The 18,895-nt window shown below is 34.1% G+C and overlaps 2 protein-coding genes across 2 annotated transcripts; one reads left to right on the top strand and one right to left on the bottom strand.

Moving 5' to 3' along the window:
- The first annotated feature begins 453 nt into the window (after nt 1–453).
- Nucleotides 454–3,053, top strand: LOC101257148 (glucan endo-1,3-beta-D-glucosidase). Its single transcript, XM_004234644.5, has one exon. It carries the CDS (start codon nt 732–734, stop codon nt 2,931–2,933), a length of 2,202 nt encoding a protein of 733 aa, XP_004234692.1. The 5' UTR covers nt 454–731; the 3' UTR covers nt 2,934–3,053.
- A 9,142-nt stretch (nt 3,054–12,195) lies between these two features.
- LOC138347416 (uncharacterized) lies at nt 12,196–15,321 on the bottom strand. The gene is made up of 7 exons (XM_069295714.1): nt 15,170–15,321; nt 14,981–15,088; nt 14,585–14,729; nt 14,053–14,489; nt 13,024–13,266; nt 12,771–12,909; nt 12,196–12,429 (listed from the first exon to the last, which is right to left on the bottom strand). The coding sequence occupies exons 1-7, from the start codon at nt 15,319–15,321 to the stop codon at nt 12,196–12,198; spliced, it is 1,458 nt and encodes a 485-aa protein (XP_069151815.1).
- Between the last annotated feature and the right edge of the window lie 3,574 nt (nt 15,322–18,895).

Below are 18,895 nucleotides of genomic sequence, written 5' to 3'. Positions count from 1 at the left end.
CATAAAATTCTTCTTTTTACTTTTTGATGAAATTGTATATAGGGAAAAAACTCAAAATATACTATCAAACTTTAAGAAAAAAACTCATTTATATCATTATTATTTAACTGAAATGATATAAATGAGTCAAATTTTTAATAAATGACATAGATAAATTTTTTTTCTCAAAGTTCAATTGCACATCTGAGTCTTTCCTTTTAAAAAAATTTAATCAATGATGTGGTCGTATCATAATTGATCGCGTGTCAAAAATGATTTTGCAAATTTAATCAATTAACAAATAATGACATGGATGAACGTTTTTCTCAAACGAAAATTACATAAATGAGTCAAACTTTTAATGAATGACACATAAGTTTTTTCTCAAAGTTCGATAAATATGTAAGTTTTATTTTAGATCACAAATTTTAACAATGGAGTAATATATATATATGGAGTGAAATGAAAGAATAGGAATATGTGCAAAACCCCAAAGGTAAACATACATATACTCTAAGCCTTGGTGTATAGGCAAGGCACCATTTCCTATTTTTAAACGCCTCTGTAAGCAATATCCAACTTGCTCTTTTCTAATTCCCAATTTCCTCTCTTGTGAGGTTGGAAATCAGTTGAAATTTCATTATTATTATTATTATTGTTATATTATTTCAATTTATTGGCTAGTAAACATAGTGGCACAATCAATCTTGTTTGGTTGTTGTTCCAATATTGCGCGACTAAAATTACCTTCGATGGCGTTGAAAAAGATTACAACGCGAGTCAAAACATTTGTCACGACACCTTTCAAGAAACGTTCGAAACACTATATATTACCTCCTCCTCAGCCAGAGCCACCACCTCCTCAAATTAGTCCACCAAAATCCCCTGAAATGTCTACACAACAAAAACAACAAATTAGGCCATTGTTACAACCTTTTCTGTTTCCAAAAGCAAAATCTACTGTCCTTCCTGATCCGTCTCAATTTTTCGCGCATAATCTCTTGTCAACTCCTTTGCCTACAAATTCTTTCTTTCAAAACTTTGTCTTGAAAAATGGTGATCAGCCTGAATACATTCATCCATATCTTATAAAATCGTCGAATTCATCTCTTAGTATTTGTTACCCACCTCAGTTCCGTAATCCTTCATTCATTTACCAGATATTCAATGCTGATCTCACTATTTCTATGTTGAATAATCCTAATCCAAATGCACCTCATGTTATTTCATCATTTAGTGATCTTAGTGTCACGTTGGACCTTCCATCGAGTAATCTTAGGTTCTTTCTTGTAAGAGGATGTCCCTTTGTTACTTGTAATGTCATTGTTGATGTTGCACTTAAGATTTCTACCATTCATGCTATTCTTGAATGCTCTTGGAATGCTACTCTCACCAAATATACTATAAGGCTTAACAATGGACAAACATGGATTTTGTACGCGTCTTCACCAATCAATTTGAGCAATGATATGAATAATATCACTTCTAATGAGTTTTCGGGTACAATAAGGATTGTTCTCTTGCCAAATTCTGACTATGAAGCAGTTCTTGATCGGTTTAGTTCTTGTTATCCTAAATCTGGTAATGCTGTTTTCAATCAGCCATTTTGTGTCGAGTACAAGTGGGAAAAGGCTGGATGGGGGGACTTGTTGATGCTTGCTCATCCCCTGCATGTCCAACTGCTCTCGGATCGTTCAGGTGTTATCTTGGAGGATTTTAAGTATAATAGTATTGATGGTGAGCTTGTCGGCGTTGTTGGAGACTCGTGGCTATTGAAGAGTGATCCGATTTCTGTAACATGGCATTCGATTAAAGGTGTAAAGGAGGAGTCTTGTTCTGAAATAATTGATGCTTTGACTAAGGATGTCGAGGACTTGAACTCAACGTTAATCTCAACATTGTTATCATCATCTTACTTTTATGGGAAGTTGATTGCACGAGCTGCAAGGCTAGCATTGATTGCCGAAGAGGTTTGTTACGTTGATGTTATCCCAACAATCCGCAAATTCTTGAAGGATACAATTGAACCTTGGTTAGATGGAACTTTCGAAGCAAATGGTTTCTTTTATGATACAAAATGGGGTGGAATTGTAACTAAACAAGGTTCAATGGATTCCGGTGCTGATTTTGGATTCGGAGTATATAATGATCACCATTACCACATTGGTTATTTCCTTTATGCTATTGCAGTGCTTGTCAAGATAGATCCAATGTGGGGAAGAAAGTATAGGCCACAAACTTATTCTCTTATGGCAGATTTCATGAACTTAAGCAGGCAAGAAACTTCACACTATACGCGGTTGAGGTGCTTTGATTTGTGGAAATTGCATTCTTGGGCAGGGGGTTTAACCGAGTTTGCAGATGGAAGGAACCAGGAGAGCACAAGTGAAGCGGTGAACGCGTACTATTCAGCAGCTTTAATGGGATTAGCGTATGGTGACACTCATCTTGTTTCCATTGGATCAACTCTTTCAGCAATGGAGATTCATTCAGCACAAACTTGGTGGCATATTAAAGAGGAAAGCAACTTGTATGTAGAGGAATACACGAAAAATAACCGTGTAGTCGGAGTTTTATGGTCTAATAAAAGGGACAGTGGCCTTTGGTTTGCTCCGCCTGAATGGAAAGAATGTAGACTTGGTATTCAGGTTTTACCTTTATTGCCTATTACTGAAGTTGTATTCTCTGATGCTCGGTTCGTGAGAGATTTGGTCCAATGGACAACGCCAGCTCTTGCAAGACGAGGCGTTGGAGAAGGGTGGAAGGGGTTTGTGTATGCTTTAGAAGGGATGTATGATAAAACAAGTGCTTTGGAGAAAACAAGAAGATTAACTAGTTATGACGATGGAAACTCGCGTACAAATCTTATGTGGTGGATTCATACTAGAGGTGATGAAGCAGAGGAATGTGACAGAGGAAACAATTTCTGCTGGTTTCGACATTACTCTCATTGAATTTATGGCATATAATGTAGTAAACCTTAATGTATAATGTTTGTACTTGTTTAATATGGAATGTAATACAAACACAAATTGTTTCTAAATAAATGATCAAGCTTGGAATTAATCTACAAATTTAAGACAGTTCTCATGATCATTTCTCTACAAGGTGGTGATCTCCCATAGCTTATATAGGGATCGTTTTCCGTAACTCATGATAAATAGCCTAATTAATGACATTTAATTAAGAGTAAAGGGTAAAGTTGGTCTCTGCTGTTAGGATAGTTTTCATAACGTATAGTCTTTGCCGTTACTTATATATTTTTGAAATAATGTTTTTTTGTTTGTCTCATGACCTAGACCAGCTCAGACTCGCTCAAGCCTCATAGACCTATGGGCTTACTTAAGGTGAACTAAAAAAGTCTTATTCTTAAATGGACTCTAGTAGTTTTAGTTCAATTATATCAAATCATGAACACGGCTGAGCCAGTTCAGTGGATCAAACTCATATTGACGGGCTCTAATATATATATATATATATATATATATATATATATATATATATATATATATATAAAATTTAAATTTAATGCGGGATCGCTTCGATGTAAATACAGGTTCGTTTACAATTCATGAAATCTAAGGGTGGAAAGAATTTTTACGGTTCCAAAACGTCCCAAACAACACCTTATTCACAGCTAATATGGGCCTTACCAGGAATACTGGACTAAGACAAGATCTTCCCGTCCCTTGACTACATTACTTTGACCTTAGATACATCGGAACAATCTTTTATTTACCATGTCGTAATAGTTCAAGTTGTTGTTAGCCAAACACAAAGTATTTAGCCTATCATTTAGGCTTTTAAATATTAAAAACGTTTAAATTCATAGTGAAAGAGAGAAAAATAATACCTTAATTAGAGTACACTTTCAACAATAAATCTTCTAAGTCGAAACAACAATTTTATTTATATGGTAGTGAAAACACAAGAGTAGTAATACAAGAGAGATTGGTCAAAGTCTGCTCTCTACCTTCTACTAAAAGATACTTATATAGAAAGGACCTGAAGAAAAGTCTAAAATTTATGACAGTGCTTACGTCATGTTACATTATAGGACTGACATTGGGGTCTTAAACTTTATAAAAGCTTACAATTATCTTTACTTTTGTAAAAGTTAGTGTCTTTTCAACTAGTTTTTTCTAGCCTCCTTCACCTTTAGCATGCCTGAACTAGAAGATTCTTTTATCTGATTCTTGAACTGTTGAAGAAATGTTTTAATGTCCATCTCTTCTATGCTATGAACGCTTTGGGATTCTCCTGCTATACAAGTGTCTTCTTCTTCATTTGAGGTAGCCATAAATATATTATCCGAAAATTTCATTCCCATATTTTTTATTAAATCTTTTTTGACTTCTTCCATGTATGAAGTAAGAAGTTTCGATTTTGGGATAACTCATTTCTTCATCTGCAGCCTTCTGGTTATTTGTTTGAAAGGACTGATATCATCTCGGCCTTGTATGACTTCTGATTGACACTTGTTGATCTTGATAGCCTTTAATGGAGTTTATAATCTCCTGTCCATAGATTTTCCCTTCAACATCCTTTTGGAGTAATTTACTCCAAAATTTTGTATAGAATTTCCTCCTTAAGCAAGGAAACCCTTCTTCATTTATCTGGACTTCGACTGTCCATTTCATTATCTACGGAACAAAGAATTCTATGAAAAAATACATCAATGGCATTCCTTTAAAAAAGTTATCATCTTTTTTTAATTTTATCAATTTGGGTATACGTCAACCCATTCAACATATAATGTTTTGTATTCCTCTGGCAGTATATTATAGATGGACCATATAAAATCCACCATTGGCAAAACCAACTTGGTATATGCTGTTTATAAACGTGAGAGCATATTTTTATAAACCGTGAATGTTTTCTATTGAATTTTTCATATAACAAGGTTTTATTAAAACTCTCAATATAATCCAGTAATTAAACTTGACTGTTTTTTTTTGTTCTAGGTGGGTGTATTCTCTTTCCTTCATCATGCTTATTTCTCATTCTTCTGGGGTGAATATCTTTTTTATATTGAATCTTGAAAAGTTATAAACGTTTTAGTATTGGCTGGGTAAAAGTGCTGAAATTTAGCTGACCCAATAGATGAGAGTATTATCTCATAATGCATTCTGTATTATAAGTTGGGACAACATATGATGATGTATCAAAATACCCAGTCATTGTTTGTCATGGATCGTCTTTTCATTGTAAATCTATGGGCTCAAGAAGAAGTATTACTTCATCTTTCTCATTGTTTTCATATACTTCAATATTTTCATTTCTTTCGTCAGTTATACATGGTGAGTTATTACCCTGAGCTTGTTTGGATTGTATAAAATTCATGAATTCTTTGTGCATTGGATGTTTAGTATTAATTCCCGATGTGCTTGTATATGCTCCTACAATATTTGAAGTTATTAGCTTCTGGTTCCTATTTGGGCCAAGATATTTATTTCTTTCCATGGGTGCTTTTCCTCTTCCTCTTCCTCTATTAGAGGAAGAATTTCCCGATGGCCTCATCACACTTGTTATTAATAGACAAAGAGTTATTAACTTAAATATTCGCTAGTAAGAAATTCGGGAAGACTATTATCTGCTTTATTTTTATAATGTATTTCAAAATCAAAAGTTGCTAACAAATCTTGTCATCTTGCAAACATTTGTTTTATTAATAGGAACAATTTTATTAAATGAACATTGTGAAGAAACATACTACTATTAAAAACAGTAGAAAAGAGGAATATGATATACCTCAACAACTAGATCTTCTAAATAAATGGACTATTCCTAAAATTCAACCCACAGTTATATACCAAATGAGTACTTTTGAAAAAAATGAGATTTAAACAAATTGTTAAATCCACAGAAGAAACAGATTCGAATCATGATACTTTTAGATTATTATCTCAAAGTGATTTCGCTCCTTATAGAGAAAATTATAGATTTATGCATATTGGTTTGGTAAAATTTGTTTTTAAGCCCCTTACTCTAAGAGGCCTACCAGAGAGCTTTATAACAACTTTGAGGGATGGCAGAAATCAGAATTGGAGAATATCTCTTATAGGCACAGTTCAAACCAGTTTGGCATATGACCATGTTTATTTTAATGCCTATCCTAATTTGCAAATCTCTTTGAATGATGAGAATTCGCTAAATACTTTAATATTAAGTATAAAATTACATGGTTACGATTATTTGCCGGGTACAGAAGTTATATGCATTTGTTACAGAATTTACTACAAGTCATTATATACTTTAAATCCTGTGTGTAAAATTATGCATTAAAAAATGAAACAACTTTAATAGAAACAAACTTTAGTAAGTCTAAAGTTATAACTAGAAGACTTAGTAAATGGAATGAAATTGATTTTCCTAAAGAATGAGTGATCGAAGAAGCAGTTCCACCCAAAAATAATATAAATCCTGATATTTCTGATATTGAGCACCTCCCAACTGGACGATGAGAATAAAATTACACTGACCAAAATTTATAAATGAGTTATGCGGATAATATTGGTGTTCCTTCAAGAATGCTTAGAACTAACTCATTTTATATATCTCCGGTTGATTATTTTATTGAAATGCCTTCAAGAGCATCTACTTTTCAAATTAGAGAAGAAGATAATTCTAGAGTATCTACCTCTTATATGAGAGAAGAAAAAAGAGTTGATAATATCAAGAATGAAAATCATATAGTTACTCCTGACATGGAACCTACGTTGTCCGAAATGGACTTTCCAAGTGATTTACATGGATAGATCAAAACTTATTGATTTTAGACCGGATCACTGGTAAGTAAGAAAATTTCAAATATATTTTTTCAGCCCAGATGGGAATCATTTAGAAAACGATTTTTTAAAATTTTTGATAATAGTCAACAAACATTTTTTCAAAAAGATTTTTATAATAATCTTTATACAGCAAATAAAGTTATTGCTTTTGTACCATGGTTCATGACGAAATATGTTTATAGCTATATTTCTATGTTAAAACAAGATTATAAATTATCTAATAGTTCAATTACCAAATCTCTTCTACCTCCTCAACAATCTTTTCAAATTGAACAAGATAATAAGATTGTACATTTTATTGCTTTTGCAGAATTGTTTGATGATAATGATACTGCTTTAATTACTTCAAAACATGTTGAAATCTAATAAGACAAAATAATTACACAAATGTTTATGTGAGCATTTTAGAAGAGCATAATCTTTCTTTACATGATAATGTTAGTCATTTATGCTCGGAATTAGAGAAATCTAAAATTCCAGATAAAGGAAAGGAGAAAGTCACTCTCACTATTCAACCCCCTCCAGAAATTAAGGACTTTAAATTATCTAAACTTGGTAATATTGAGAGATTAGTTCAAGAAAAATTCCAACTTCAAGGGTTAAATATTAATCCCCTCCAACTAAGTTAGAAAGATATCATCGATAAGAATAATATTAATCAAGATAAGATTAATAAAATCCTCAGAGAAACATGCTAGAAAATCAATTCAAAAGATGTACTACTATCCTAGGCCGACTCCTCAAGATATTCTCTTAGAGGCGCAAGAATATTATGTCTCCAATAGTTTTAGTGGGACAGAGATTTATGAGTGAAATAATGATGGATTTACTGATAGACAAATTTATAATCTAGCTCATAGAATTCTTATGTACAGCACAATCTTTAAGGCAAATAAGAATTCCAAAAAATACACCGCCAACATGATTATTGCCGGATTTACAGGTCAAATAAAGGGATGGTGGGATAATTATCTTTCAGAATCCCAACGTATGGTCATTTTAAATGTCGTTACGGATGAGAATGGAATAATTCCAAATGTAATCTACACTTTAGTTCTAATCATTATAGAACATTTTTCTTGAAGATGGTCAGATAATAGTGAAATCATTACGACTATGCTCCAAAACCTCAAATGCAAAACCCTTACTTCCTTTAGATGGTACAAGGATGTTTTTCTATCAAGGGTTATGAAATTACCAGAGTGTAATAACTCTTAGTGGAAATCCAAATTTATAGATGGGCTTCCAACTTTATTTGCAGAAAAAAGTTTTAAAAGCCCTTAGAGGAGATGCAGTAAGTATTAATTATGATGACTATACTTATGGAAAACTTTTAAGTGTATGTACTCAAAATGTCTCTCTTTATGTAAAGAGATCAAGTTGAATCAACAATTAAAAGATATAATTTAAATGAAAAACAACAATTAGGGGAATGTTTGTGAACAGTTTGCAATTGATATGCCTGAATCCTCTAGAAAGTTTAATAGACATAATGGAAAAAGAGATTATAAAGAAAAGTCACATAGGCAGTACAAGAATAAAAAACTCTTAGACAAACATGAAAAAAAGGAAAATGGATTATAGAAAGGAGTTTTATAAGAATAATAACTCAAATGTCTGTCACAAATGTGGAAGAGTTGGTCATTATGCAAGAGACTGCAAGGTCAAAGATAAGATTAAAAGCCTTGATATGGAGGATAATATTAAGGATTCTTTATGTAAAGTCCTCCTCAATTCCTCTTCAGAAAATTCAAGCCCTAATAATAGTGAAGAAGAGGGATCCTCTACTAGTGAAGACCTAAAAGTTCTTCATGAAGAAGACTACATGTCCTCATCTGAGGAAGAATATACGTCTTGCCATATTGGCCAACCTTGTGATAAAGATAAGGATGAATACTATCAGTTATATTCTCAGTTCAAGGACTTAAACATCAATGTTTTAAGTAATGACAATTGGATAGAAATACTTAGGTTGATTGATGATCCAACATTAAGGTCCTAAATTATCGACAAAGTTGGTAGTACCAGCATCTGTACTAGTAATACTAGAATTCCTAAAGAAAATTCTGCACATAATAATGCTTATACCATGACAGAGGTAAGAAGAAAACTAAAATTGAAGTCTCAAAGGCATCATATTCCTACTAAAATTCAAGACTTGGTTGAGGAGATTAATAATCTCAAAAAAAAAAAATCTTTTCTCAAAAACCATAATGATTCTTGATGAAAGAATTACTTATACAGAAAGTAAAGACAAGGATTATCATGGGAAACATGTCATAGCTGAAGATGATCCTCCTAAAGTTCCAGAGAGTAATCTTCCTGACATCCCTAGTGAATCTATTGATATTAAGAATTTGTTTTTAGAAACTATTGAGCTAATTACAGCTCATAAACCTTTAGCAAAGATTACTCTTTTTATTGATTATAACCTAAAAAAAGATTTTATTTCTCTAATTGATAGTGGAGTTGATTTAAATTGCATTCAAGAAGGATTTATTACATCAAGATATTTTAAAAAGACTACACATAGTCTTCGTAATGCTACTGGCCATGAAATGGATATTGAATATAAAATTCCTAAAGCATATATATGTACAAAAAATATATGTATACCTGAAAGTTTTGTTTTAGTAAAAAATATTTCTGACTGAATCATTCTAGGAATGCCTTTTTCTTGCATATATATCCTATAACTTCATGGGATGAGACCAAAATAACTGGTACTTTCGAAGGAAGAAAAAAAAGAATAGTTTTTATATCTCAATCATTTTAAAAATTCTTAATGAGGTTGAAGATATGATATCTTTAAAAAATAAATATATTGATTTTCTTAAAACTGAGATTTATAGTCTTACAATTGAAGAGACTTTACAAAATCCTAAAATCCAAGGAAGATTGAGATTTTAAAGAATCAATTCTCTCTAAAAATATGTGGGGACCACCCAAATGTATTTTGAAAAAGGAAGAGGCATGTGGTGAGTCTTCCTTGTGAAGAAGAATTTTTGGAAGATAATATTCTCACCAAGGCAAGACTATGTCAAATGAATTAGGAATATCAAAATTTATATAAAAAAGGAGATTGATACTCTTCTCCAAAAGGGTTTAAAAAGACCATCAAAATCTCCATGGTCTTGTACTGATTTTTATGTTAATATACAAGCAGAACAAGAGAGAGGAGTACCTAAACTTTTCATAAATTATAAATCGTTAAATAAAGTTTTAAAGTGGATCAAATAATCTATTCCCAAAAAAAATTTATTGGATTGACTTCATGAAGCTATCATATTTTCAAAATTTGATTTAAAATCAGGTTATTGAAAAATTTGAATTCATGAAGAAGATAAATATAAGACAGCCTTTAACGTCCCAATGGGACAATATGAATGAAATGTTATGCCTTTTGGACTAAAAAATGCTCCTTTGGAATTTCAAAAATTTATGAATGATACTTTTAACCCCTTTAGTAATTTTATCATCGTATATATAGATGATATTTTGATATTTTCAAAAATCATATAAATGCATTGTAAACATCTTGATCTATTTAAGAAAATTATTATTCAAAATGGTTTGGTTATATCTAGACCAATTTCGCATATTTTCAAACCAATGTTAGATTCTTAGGCCATAATATTAAAAAAGAAAAAATTATTCTCATCCAAAGAAGTATAGAGTTTGTATCAAAATTCTCTGATGTTATTACTGATAAAACTCACCTCCAACGATTCTTGGAAGTTTTGTATTATATCTCTCCTTTTATAATGGCTAAAGACACAACTATACTATATGATAGACTTAGAAAAAATCCTAAAATTTTGACTGGTAAACATGTTAAAGCAATCAAAAATATTAAGATAAAAATTAATAACCTACCATGCCTCACTTTAGCCAATCCGAATTGGCAAAAGATAGTGAAAACAAATGCTTCTGATAGGTGGCTATAGGGAAATTTTAAAATAAATTTCTCCTAATGAAAAACAAGAGTACCTTATACAATTCTATTATGGAAAATGGAATAATAGTCAAAAAAATTATACTATAGCTAAAGAATTTTTGGCTATAGTTAAAAGTGTTTTAAAATTTCAAGGAATTTATATATCAAAAATTTATTATAAAAAACGATTGTCAAGCAACAAAATTCATCTTTAATAAAGATGTAAAACATGATGTTTCAAAACAAATGTTTGCAAGATGGCAAGCTTTGTTAGCACCTTTTAATTTTGAAATACATTATAAAAAGAAAACAGATAATAGTCTTCCCGATTTTCTTACAAAAGAATATTTAAGTTAATAATTTTTTGTCTATTAATAACAAGAGTGATGCGGACATCAGGAAATTCTTCCTCTAATAGACGAAGAGAAAGAGGAAAAGGAAAAGCACCCATGGAAAGAAATAATATTTTAGCTCAAATAGGAAATCAGAAGCTAACAGCTTCAAACATTGCAGGAGCATGTACAAGCACGTCAGAAATTAACACTATATATCTAAATGAAAATATTGAAGTACATAAAAAAAATGAGAAATATGAAGTAATACTTCTTCTTGTAAGGGCCTACAAATCTAGGAATGAGCTTCCCTTTCTTGCCAAATCTTATCACTCCTTTCGTAGGAGACACTTTCAGTAAAACTCAATCATCATCTTCGAACTCTAATTCCCTTCTACTTCCATCTGCATATGATTTCTGATGACTATGGGTTGTCTTAAGTCTATCTCTAATGAGTTGCACTTTCTCCATAGCATAATGACTGAATCTGGACCTATTAAAGGTGTTTCACCTACTTCAAACCAACCAACGAGAGATCTACATCTATGCCCATACAAATTCTCATAAGGGGTCATCTGAATGCTGGAATGGTAGTTATTGTTGTAGGCAAACTCAATAAGAGGAAGGTGATCATTCCAACTACCCTTGAAATCAATCACACAAGCTCTCAACATATCCTCTAAGATCTGAATTGTATGCGCTGCCTGCCTATCCGTCTGTGGATGAAATGTTGTACAAAGGTTAACTTGAGTACCAAAACCCTTCTAAAATGACTTCCAGAAATGAGAGGTAAACTGAGGTCCTCTATATGAGATGATAGACAAAGGAACTACATTCAACCTCACAATTTCATTAATATAAAGCTTGGCATAGTCCTCTGCGAATCTGTAATCTTGACTGCTGAAAAGCGAGAAGACTTAGTCATCCTATCAACTATCACCCAAATTGAGTCATGATGTATGCGAGTATGAGGTAACCCCACGATGAAATCTATATTGATCACATCTCACTTTGAAGTAGAAATATCGATCTTTTAAGTCATACCTCCTGGTTTCTGATGTTCTACCTTGACTTGCTAGAAATTGGGGCACTTACTCATAAGATCTGCTATGTCCCTCTTCATGCCATTCCACCAATAGACTTCCCGCACATCGCGTTACATCTTAGTGGCACCAGGGTGAATAGAATATATGCAGTTATGGGCTTCCGCAAGGATATGCTTTCTCAACTCACCCACATCAGGAATACACAATCTACCCTGATAGCGAAGTACACCATCTCCCCCTTGGGTAAACTCCCCTCTCTGATTGTGGACTGCATTTTTAAGTTCAAGCAAAATTGGATCATTGTCTTGCTTTTCCTTAACCTCCACTACCAAGGAAGACACTATCTGATATGATCATAAGGCGAACTCCTAAACGAGCAAGCTTGTGAACATCCTTCACTAGCTCCTTACTTTATCCCTCAACGTGGGCTACACTACCCATAGATAATCTACTAAGAGCATCTGCTACTACATTCGCCTTACCAGGATGATAATGCACGTTTATATCATAATCCTTAAGGAACTCAAGCCATCTCTTCTATCGAAGATTCAACTCTTTCTGGGTGAACACATACTGAAGGCTCTTATAGTCAGTGAACACATCTACATGAACACCATACAATCTTGAGTGTAAACACCACCGTTGCAAGCTCGAGGTCATGAGTTGGATAGTTCATTTCATGCACCTTAAGTTGTCTAGAAGCATAATCTATAACCGTATCTCGTTGCATCAACACACAAACTAGGCGAACTGTCGATGTATCACAATAAATCACATAACCATTTAAACCCTCTGGTAGAGTCAAGACAGGAGCTATAGTCAATCTAGTTTTCAATTCTGCAAAGTTTTTCTCACAATCGTTTGACTATTTAAACTTGACCATCTTCTGAATTAATCTAGTCAAGGGTGAGGCTATGGATGAAAATCCTTCCACAAACCTTCTATAACACCCCACTAGTCCTAAGAAATCGGTGATATTTGTAGCAGAGGTAGGTATAGGCCATTGTTTCACTACTTCTATCTTCTGTGAATCAACTCGGATCTCTTCGCTAGACACAATGTGACCAAGAAAAGAAATGGATTGCAACCAAAACTCACATTTGCTAAACTTAGCGAATAACTGGAAATCCTTAAGAGTTTGTAAAACAATTCTCAAATGACTCGCATGTTCTTCCTCATTCCTAGAGTAAATGAGAATGTCATCAATAAAGACGATAACGAAAAAGACCAAGTACTGATTGAACACTTTGTTCATCAAATCTATGAAAGATACAGGAGCATTGGTTAGTCCAAATGACATAACTACAAATTCGTAATGACCATATCGGATTCTGAAGGCTGTTTTTAGAATGTCACTATCTTTGACTCTAAGTTGATTATAACCCGATCGGAGGTCTATCTTTGAGAAGTGACTAGCACCTGAAGTTGGTCATCAATCTGGGGATGGGATACTTATTCCTTACTGTTACCTTGTTCAACTGTCTATTGTCAATGCACATTCTGAGAGAACTATATTTCTTCCTTACGAACATACTGGTGCACCCCAAAGTAAAATACTAGGTTTGATGAAGCCCTTATATAGAAGGTCTTTCAACTGTTCTTTCAATTCCTTAAGCTTTGCTGGAGCCATTCTTTAAGGAGGGATAGAAATAGGCTGGGTATTTGGAAGGATATCAATTCCAAATTCGATTTCCCTTCCGCGAGAGACTCTGGAAAGATCTTCTGGAAACACTTCTTGAAACTCATTAACTACTGGAACTGACTCAATAGTTGGGGTGTTAGAGCTACAATCCATAACCCTAACTAGATGATAGAGATAACCCTTAAAGATCATCTTTCTGGCCTTAAGGTAAGAGATGAATCGACCCATAGGCGCTAAACTACTACCCTTCTATTCTAAGATTGGTTCATCTGGAAACTGAAAACGACAATCCTAGTTCTACAATCGAATGAGGCATGAATGTAACCAATCCATGCCTAGAATGACATCTAAATCTACTATTTTTAACTCTACAAGATCTGCTGAGGGGACTTTCACAGAGATTGTGACAGGGTAATTTTTGTATATCTTTCTAGCTATAACTAGGTCACCGACTGGAGTAGAGACTGAGACAGGTTTTGAGATAGTTTCTGGACTAACACTGAATTGAACTGCTATGTAAAGAGTTACAAAAGAAAGAGTAGCCATTTGATCTAGCAATGCATAAACATCAAGGTCAAAGACTAGTAATATACCAGTTTCTACATCACGAGAACCAACCTGATCTTGGAGATCCAGAAGATCATACAACATGTTCTGGCGTTGACCGCCACAAGTACCAGATGAGTTACCCTGCTGAGTTGGGCGACTTTCTAGTGCTGCTGAAGTTGTAGACTGAGCTCTACCATTATCGCCTCCTTGACCCTGTCTAGAAGGACAATCCCTCAACCTGTGAACAGACTGACCGCACCCAAAACATCCCTATTTTCCTGCATGACACTCGCTTAGATGGTTCTTACCACACTCAGGGCAAGTGGGGTAGTCTTGGAGCCTGAAACACTTCCTTGAGATTTAGAGACTGGTGCTCTACCCTTCTGGTCATACCTGTTCTTGGAGGATGGAACACTAGCTGGCGAAGGGGCGGGAACTGAAAACTTTTGCTTACTATGCGAGCGATTTCAATCACCTGATTTATGTTGAGAATAATTATAGTTCCCAATCCTAGCCTTCATATTCTCCTTAGCATGTTCCTAATCTTATCACCCTCAACCTGCTAAGCATGAGTCATAAGCCTAGAGATGTTCATATCTCCAAGTAACATATCACTTCTGCAGTTAGTTTTCACCAAATCCGACACTACATACAAAAACTTATTAATCTGAGCCCTGGAATCAGCAACCAAGTGAGGAGCATACCTGGAGAGTTGGTTAAACTTGATTCCATACTCTTGGACTGTCATGTTACCCTGCCTTAGGTTCATTAATTCTTGAGCCTTTGATTCTCTCAACTCTCTTGGGAAAAAACTGTTTAGAAAGGTCTCACTAAAGCAATCCCAAGTAATAGAAGTTGCATCTGTACCCTTATTTTCCTTCCACAGAGTGTACTAGATATGATCGACATCCTTCAACTGGTATAATGCCAACTCAACCCGATCATTCCCTGTGACTTGCAGTACCTCAAAGATCTTCTTGATCTCTTCCAAGAAATTATGAGGATCCTCATTAGTTTGTGATCCTAAGAACTCAGGCGGATTCATCCTAACAAAATCACGGACCCTTGTTGCTACTAATCCACATTTTCATTAACATAAGCATGAACCCGATTGTTCTGGTTAGTCATACTTTGAGCCAACATCTGTATATCATTTCTGAACTCAGCATTGAAGACTTCTTGATTTAGGACTAGAGGAGCTGCTTTTGCATTCATGGCATTCGGATTCCTATCATTAGCACTACAAGAAGGCATGATCTAAAATTTAGAACGTCAAGTTAGAATGGAATAAGATCATATCTTATGCACGATAAGAGTAACAAGAAAATGAAGATTTTTGCTAAAACACTTTGTAGCCTCCCTCTCATTAGATGTGGTGCACTTCACACCCATGAATAGGACGACTTAGTGGGGGGTTTTCAAACATCTAGGACTCTTGAACCTAATACTTTAAAACCAAGTTTTGTCATGCTCCGCGCTACCCACAAGAAGCGGACGCAGTATCTAGGACCACAAGTGATCCCAAGCTAACCCTGCTGGTATGATCATGAGCATACTAAAGAATACAAAATATTGTGGAAACTAAATCATAATTTTAAACTCAAAAGATGGGGAATACCTATATTCTATAACTGAGATATTTGAAAACAATGAGATTAATACTAAGGAAAATTAACTCAATACTAAGCTGAAACTAATTATGTCTAAAAATAGCCGCTAAACTAGACTAGAAATACTGGAACAAAACCCAACTAAATCTAGCAAAACCTGAAACTAAAAGACTAAATATTGAAAAGAAACTCATGACTATTATCCTTGGAGAATGAGGATTCACCACTAAATCTGCTGGATTGAAGATCGAAATTGATCTATGTGTGATCTGGATGATGGGAATCTGAACCTACATCACGAGCGCACATATATGTTAGTACTTGAAAGGTAATGAACATGTAGGATTAAAAAAAAAGCTGAAATAAAACATAACTGAACAAGCACAAAAGCAAGTATAATAATCTGAATAGGATATACTAAATCTCCGAGCTAACTGAATGCAATGACCAATTTATAACATGTTGAAATTGAATACTGAGTATACTAATAAATGGTCAATGCAAAAGAGTCTTACTAAACTGTTGGAGCTACTAATAACCGACAACAAAACCACATGAGCTAAATGTTGAGTCCGGTGTATACACCCCATCGAGAGGAACCAATATACCCTGCCAAAGGTATAAAGGCATGTTGGTGTGATCACTAAATTTATTACCCACAGAGGGGACTTACAACCTATTTGGATAGAAATTCTGGGACTAATTAAGGACGTTGAACCCTAGTCCAACTCAGTATTATGTTACTCCCATGAATTATGTAACTAATTGATTATGACTGAGTTTTTGTAAATACTGGATAGCGCAAAACTGAATGTGCAAACTGAGAATGCAACATTTAATCTGATGATGATGCATTAAAAATTGAGGCATGTATAACTGAATAACTGAAATGTCTGACCTAGCATGTGTAATTCAAGAACTAATGAAATATAAAGATAGGGTTATGAAATTCATGTGAAAGAATGTATAATAACTTTATAATATGATTTGGAACATATATGTTGTAAATTCCTGATATTCTATCAAAGTTCGAGAAACCCTAGGTTTAATCATGATAAGAGAACCAAGAACTGATTCAAAACTAGGGACACAATGAGTGAAAAGAACCCACTCGTGAAATTCCACATACCTGGTGATTAAATTCACGGAGAAACACTTAGATTTTGGGGCTGAAACCTGACTGCGTTCTTGAACTAGGGTTCTTGACCTTTTTCTCCTTTCTTGATTCTAATTTTATAAGTTTTGATTAATGATTTGACTTACGGTAAGTTTTAGTTATGTTTCTAGGCTTAAACTGACTATAACCTAATGATTTAAGGTCAAAACGACGTATTTAAGGGGTTTAAACAAAGTGGAAAAAGGCCAAAAGACTCCTGGGTTAATTATTGTCAGACCAAATGATGACCTGGACAGACGGTCTGTCGTTCCATATACGGTCCGTCGTTTGGTCCGTAGGTTGGGCATGTTCGACAGGCATTTACTAAAACAGACATAACTTTTTACTTGGAGGTCTGACTTTAGCAAGGTTGGTGGCTATGGAAATCTAATTCAATTATCTATCTGTTGGTAGGTCATGGGACACCTAATTCATTTTGTGCTATGAGTTATGACCATCTAAAGTTGACCCAACTGTATTTTCCCCCTAACTGTATTCTATTTCTCATCTACGATCAGAACTAGGTCCATCTATGGACCGTGTTGGTCAATCGTGGTTCTTATCAAAGAGTGGTGAATGGGGTGTTGATCGACGGATACAGACCACCGACCTAGTCTGACCTACAAACCATCGGTCCATCCGTCGTTTGACACTTAGTCAAATTTTCCTGGTCTAAGATTGTGGGGGTTTCTGACTCATCAACGGATGTGAAAGACAGACCGTGGCTTAGGATACGGTCCGTCAATGGCCACTGTCTGTTGTATTTGTAGATTGTCAGAAAAACTGGTTTTTGGTCTATTTTGGTTACGGGATGTTACATTCTTCATAGGGTTAGGATCAATTCATTGGTTGTGAGTGCATTAGTTATGAATTATGTGTCCATATAATGCCCTTCTCACTAAGTTAAGTTGAAAGTGCTCTTACGATTTAAACTAGGGCTTAAGTTTAAAGTATGGAAACTTCAAATAATTATATCTCTCAGCCTATAATGAATTAGGTAACTCCTAACTTATCAAATTAAAGGTCTATTAATGTTCTTTACAACTCCACGATGTTTGCATTATTTGAATTCATAATAAAAAGTTAAGACCATTTCACCGAAGACTGTTCGTGTTGAAAAGATGAGGATGCTATAGCAGGAATGCTACAGCGACCTACCTGCAGTTAAATGCAATTTTTGGACTTAAAATATTAATTTACTCCTAAAACTCATTTAAGGTCGGGATAGAGCAAAAAATTGTGATTTCTTTAATTTACCATCGATTTCCTCCTTCAAGGTAAGTCCTTCCATCGATCTTACACTCGTTTGATTATTTAATCTTTAGAATAACATTGGATTGATCATGGTGTGGATAGAAAATTAATCTAGGTAAATTTTCTGATGTATAGAAAATTAATAGGTTGAAAACCTCTTGAATTTGAGTTAGCATTGATAGATTATGTGCTTGAGAGTAGAAATTGATCTAACCCTTTCAAAATAGAGTTTTTGAGTATATTTGAGGGAAGAAAAATTCGGTTTGAATTCCAAAGTATTTGTTAGAAGAGTAGTTTATTAATTATTCTTACAATTGTTATCATTAGATGATTTAACCTTCAGAGTTGTGAAGAAGAAAGAAGATCATCAGTCGTACAACTTACTTGTCACAACAGCTTGACGTCCAAATAGGCTGGATTTTTTTACTAAGTAGTTTAGATATGCTTCCAATTACATGATATTTTATAGATTGACAGGAGTTTTCATGCCTAGGCCTTAGGGAACAAAGTCTAAATGGTTAAAGGTTGTTTTATTGCTACAAAGGTGGGAAAAGATAATAACTAGGGGGTGGTTTTCTAGTTCGTGAATGTTAACTTTG

This window comes from Solanum lycopersicum, chromosome 3 (genome assembly GCF_036512215.1).
Source record: "Solanum lycopersicum chromosome 3, SLM_r2.1".
NCBI lineage: Eukaryota > Viridiplantae > Streptophyta > Magnoliopsida > Solanales > Solanaceae > Solanum > Solanum lycopersicum.
The sequence above is the reverse complement of the archived record's forward strand: the minus strand, read 5'-3'. Positions and strand labels throughout refer to the sequence as shown.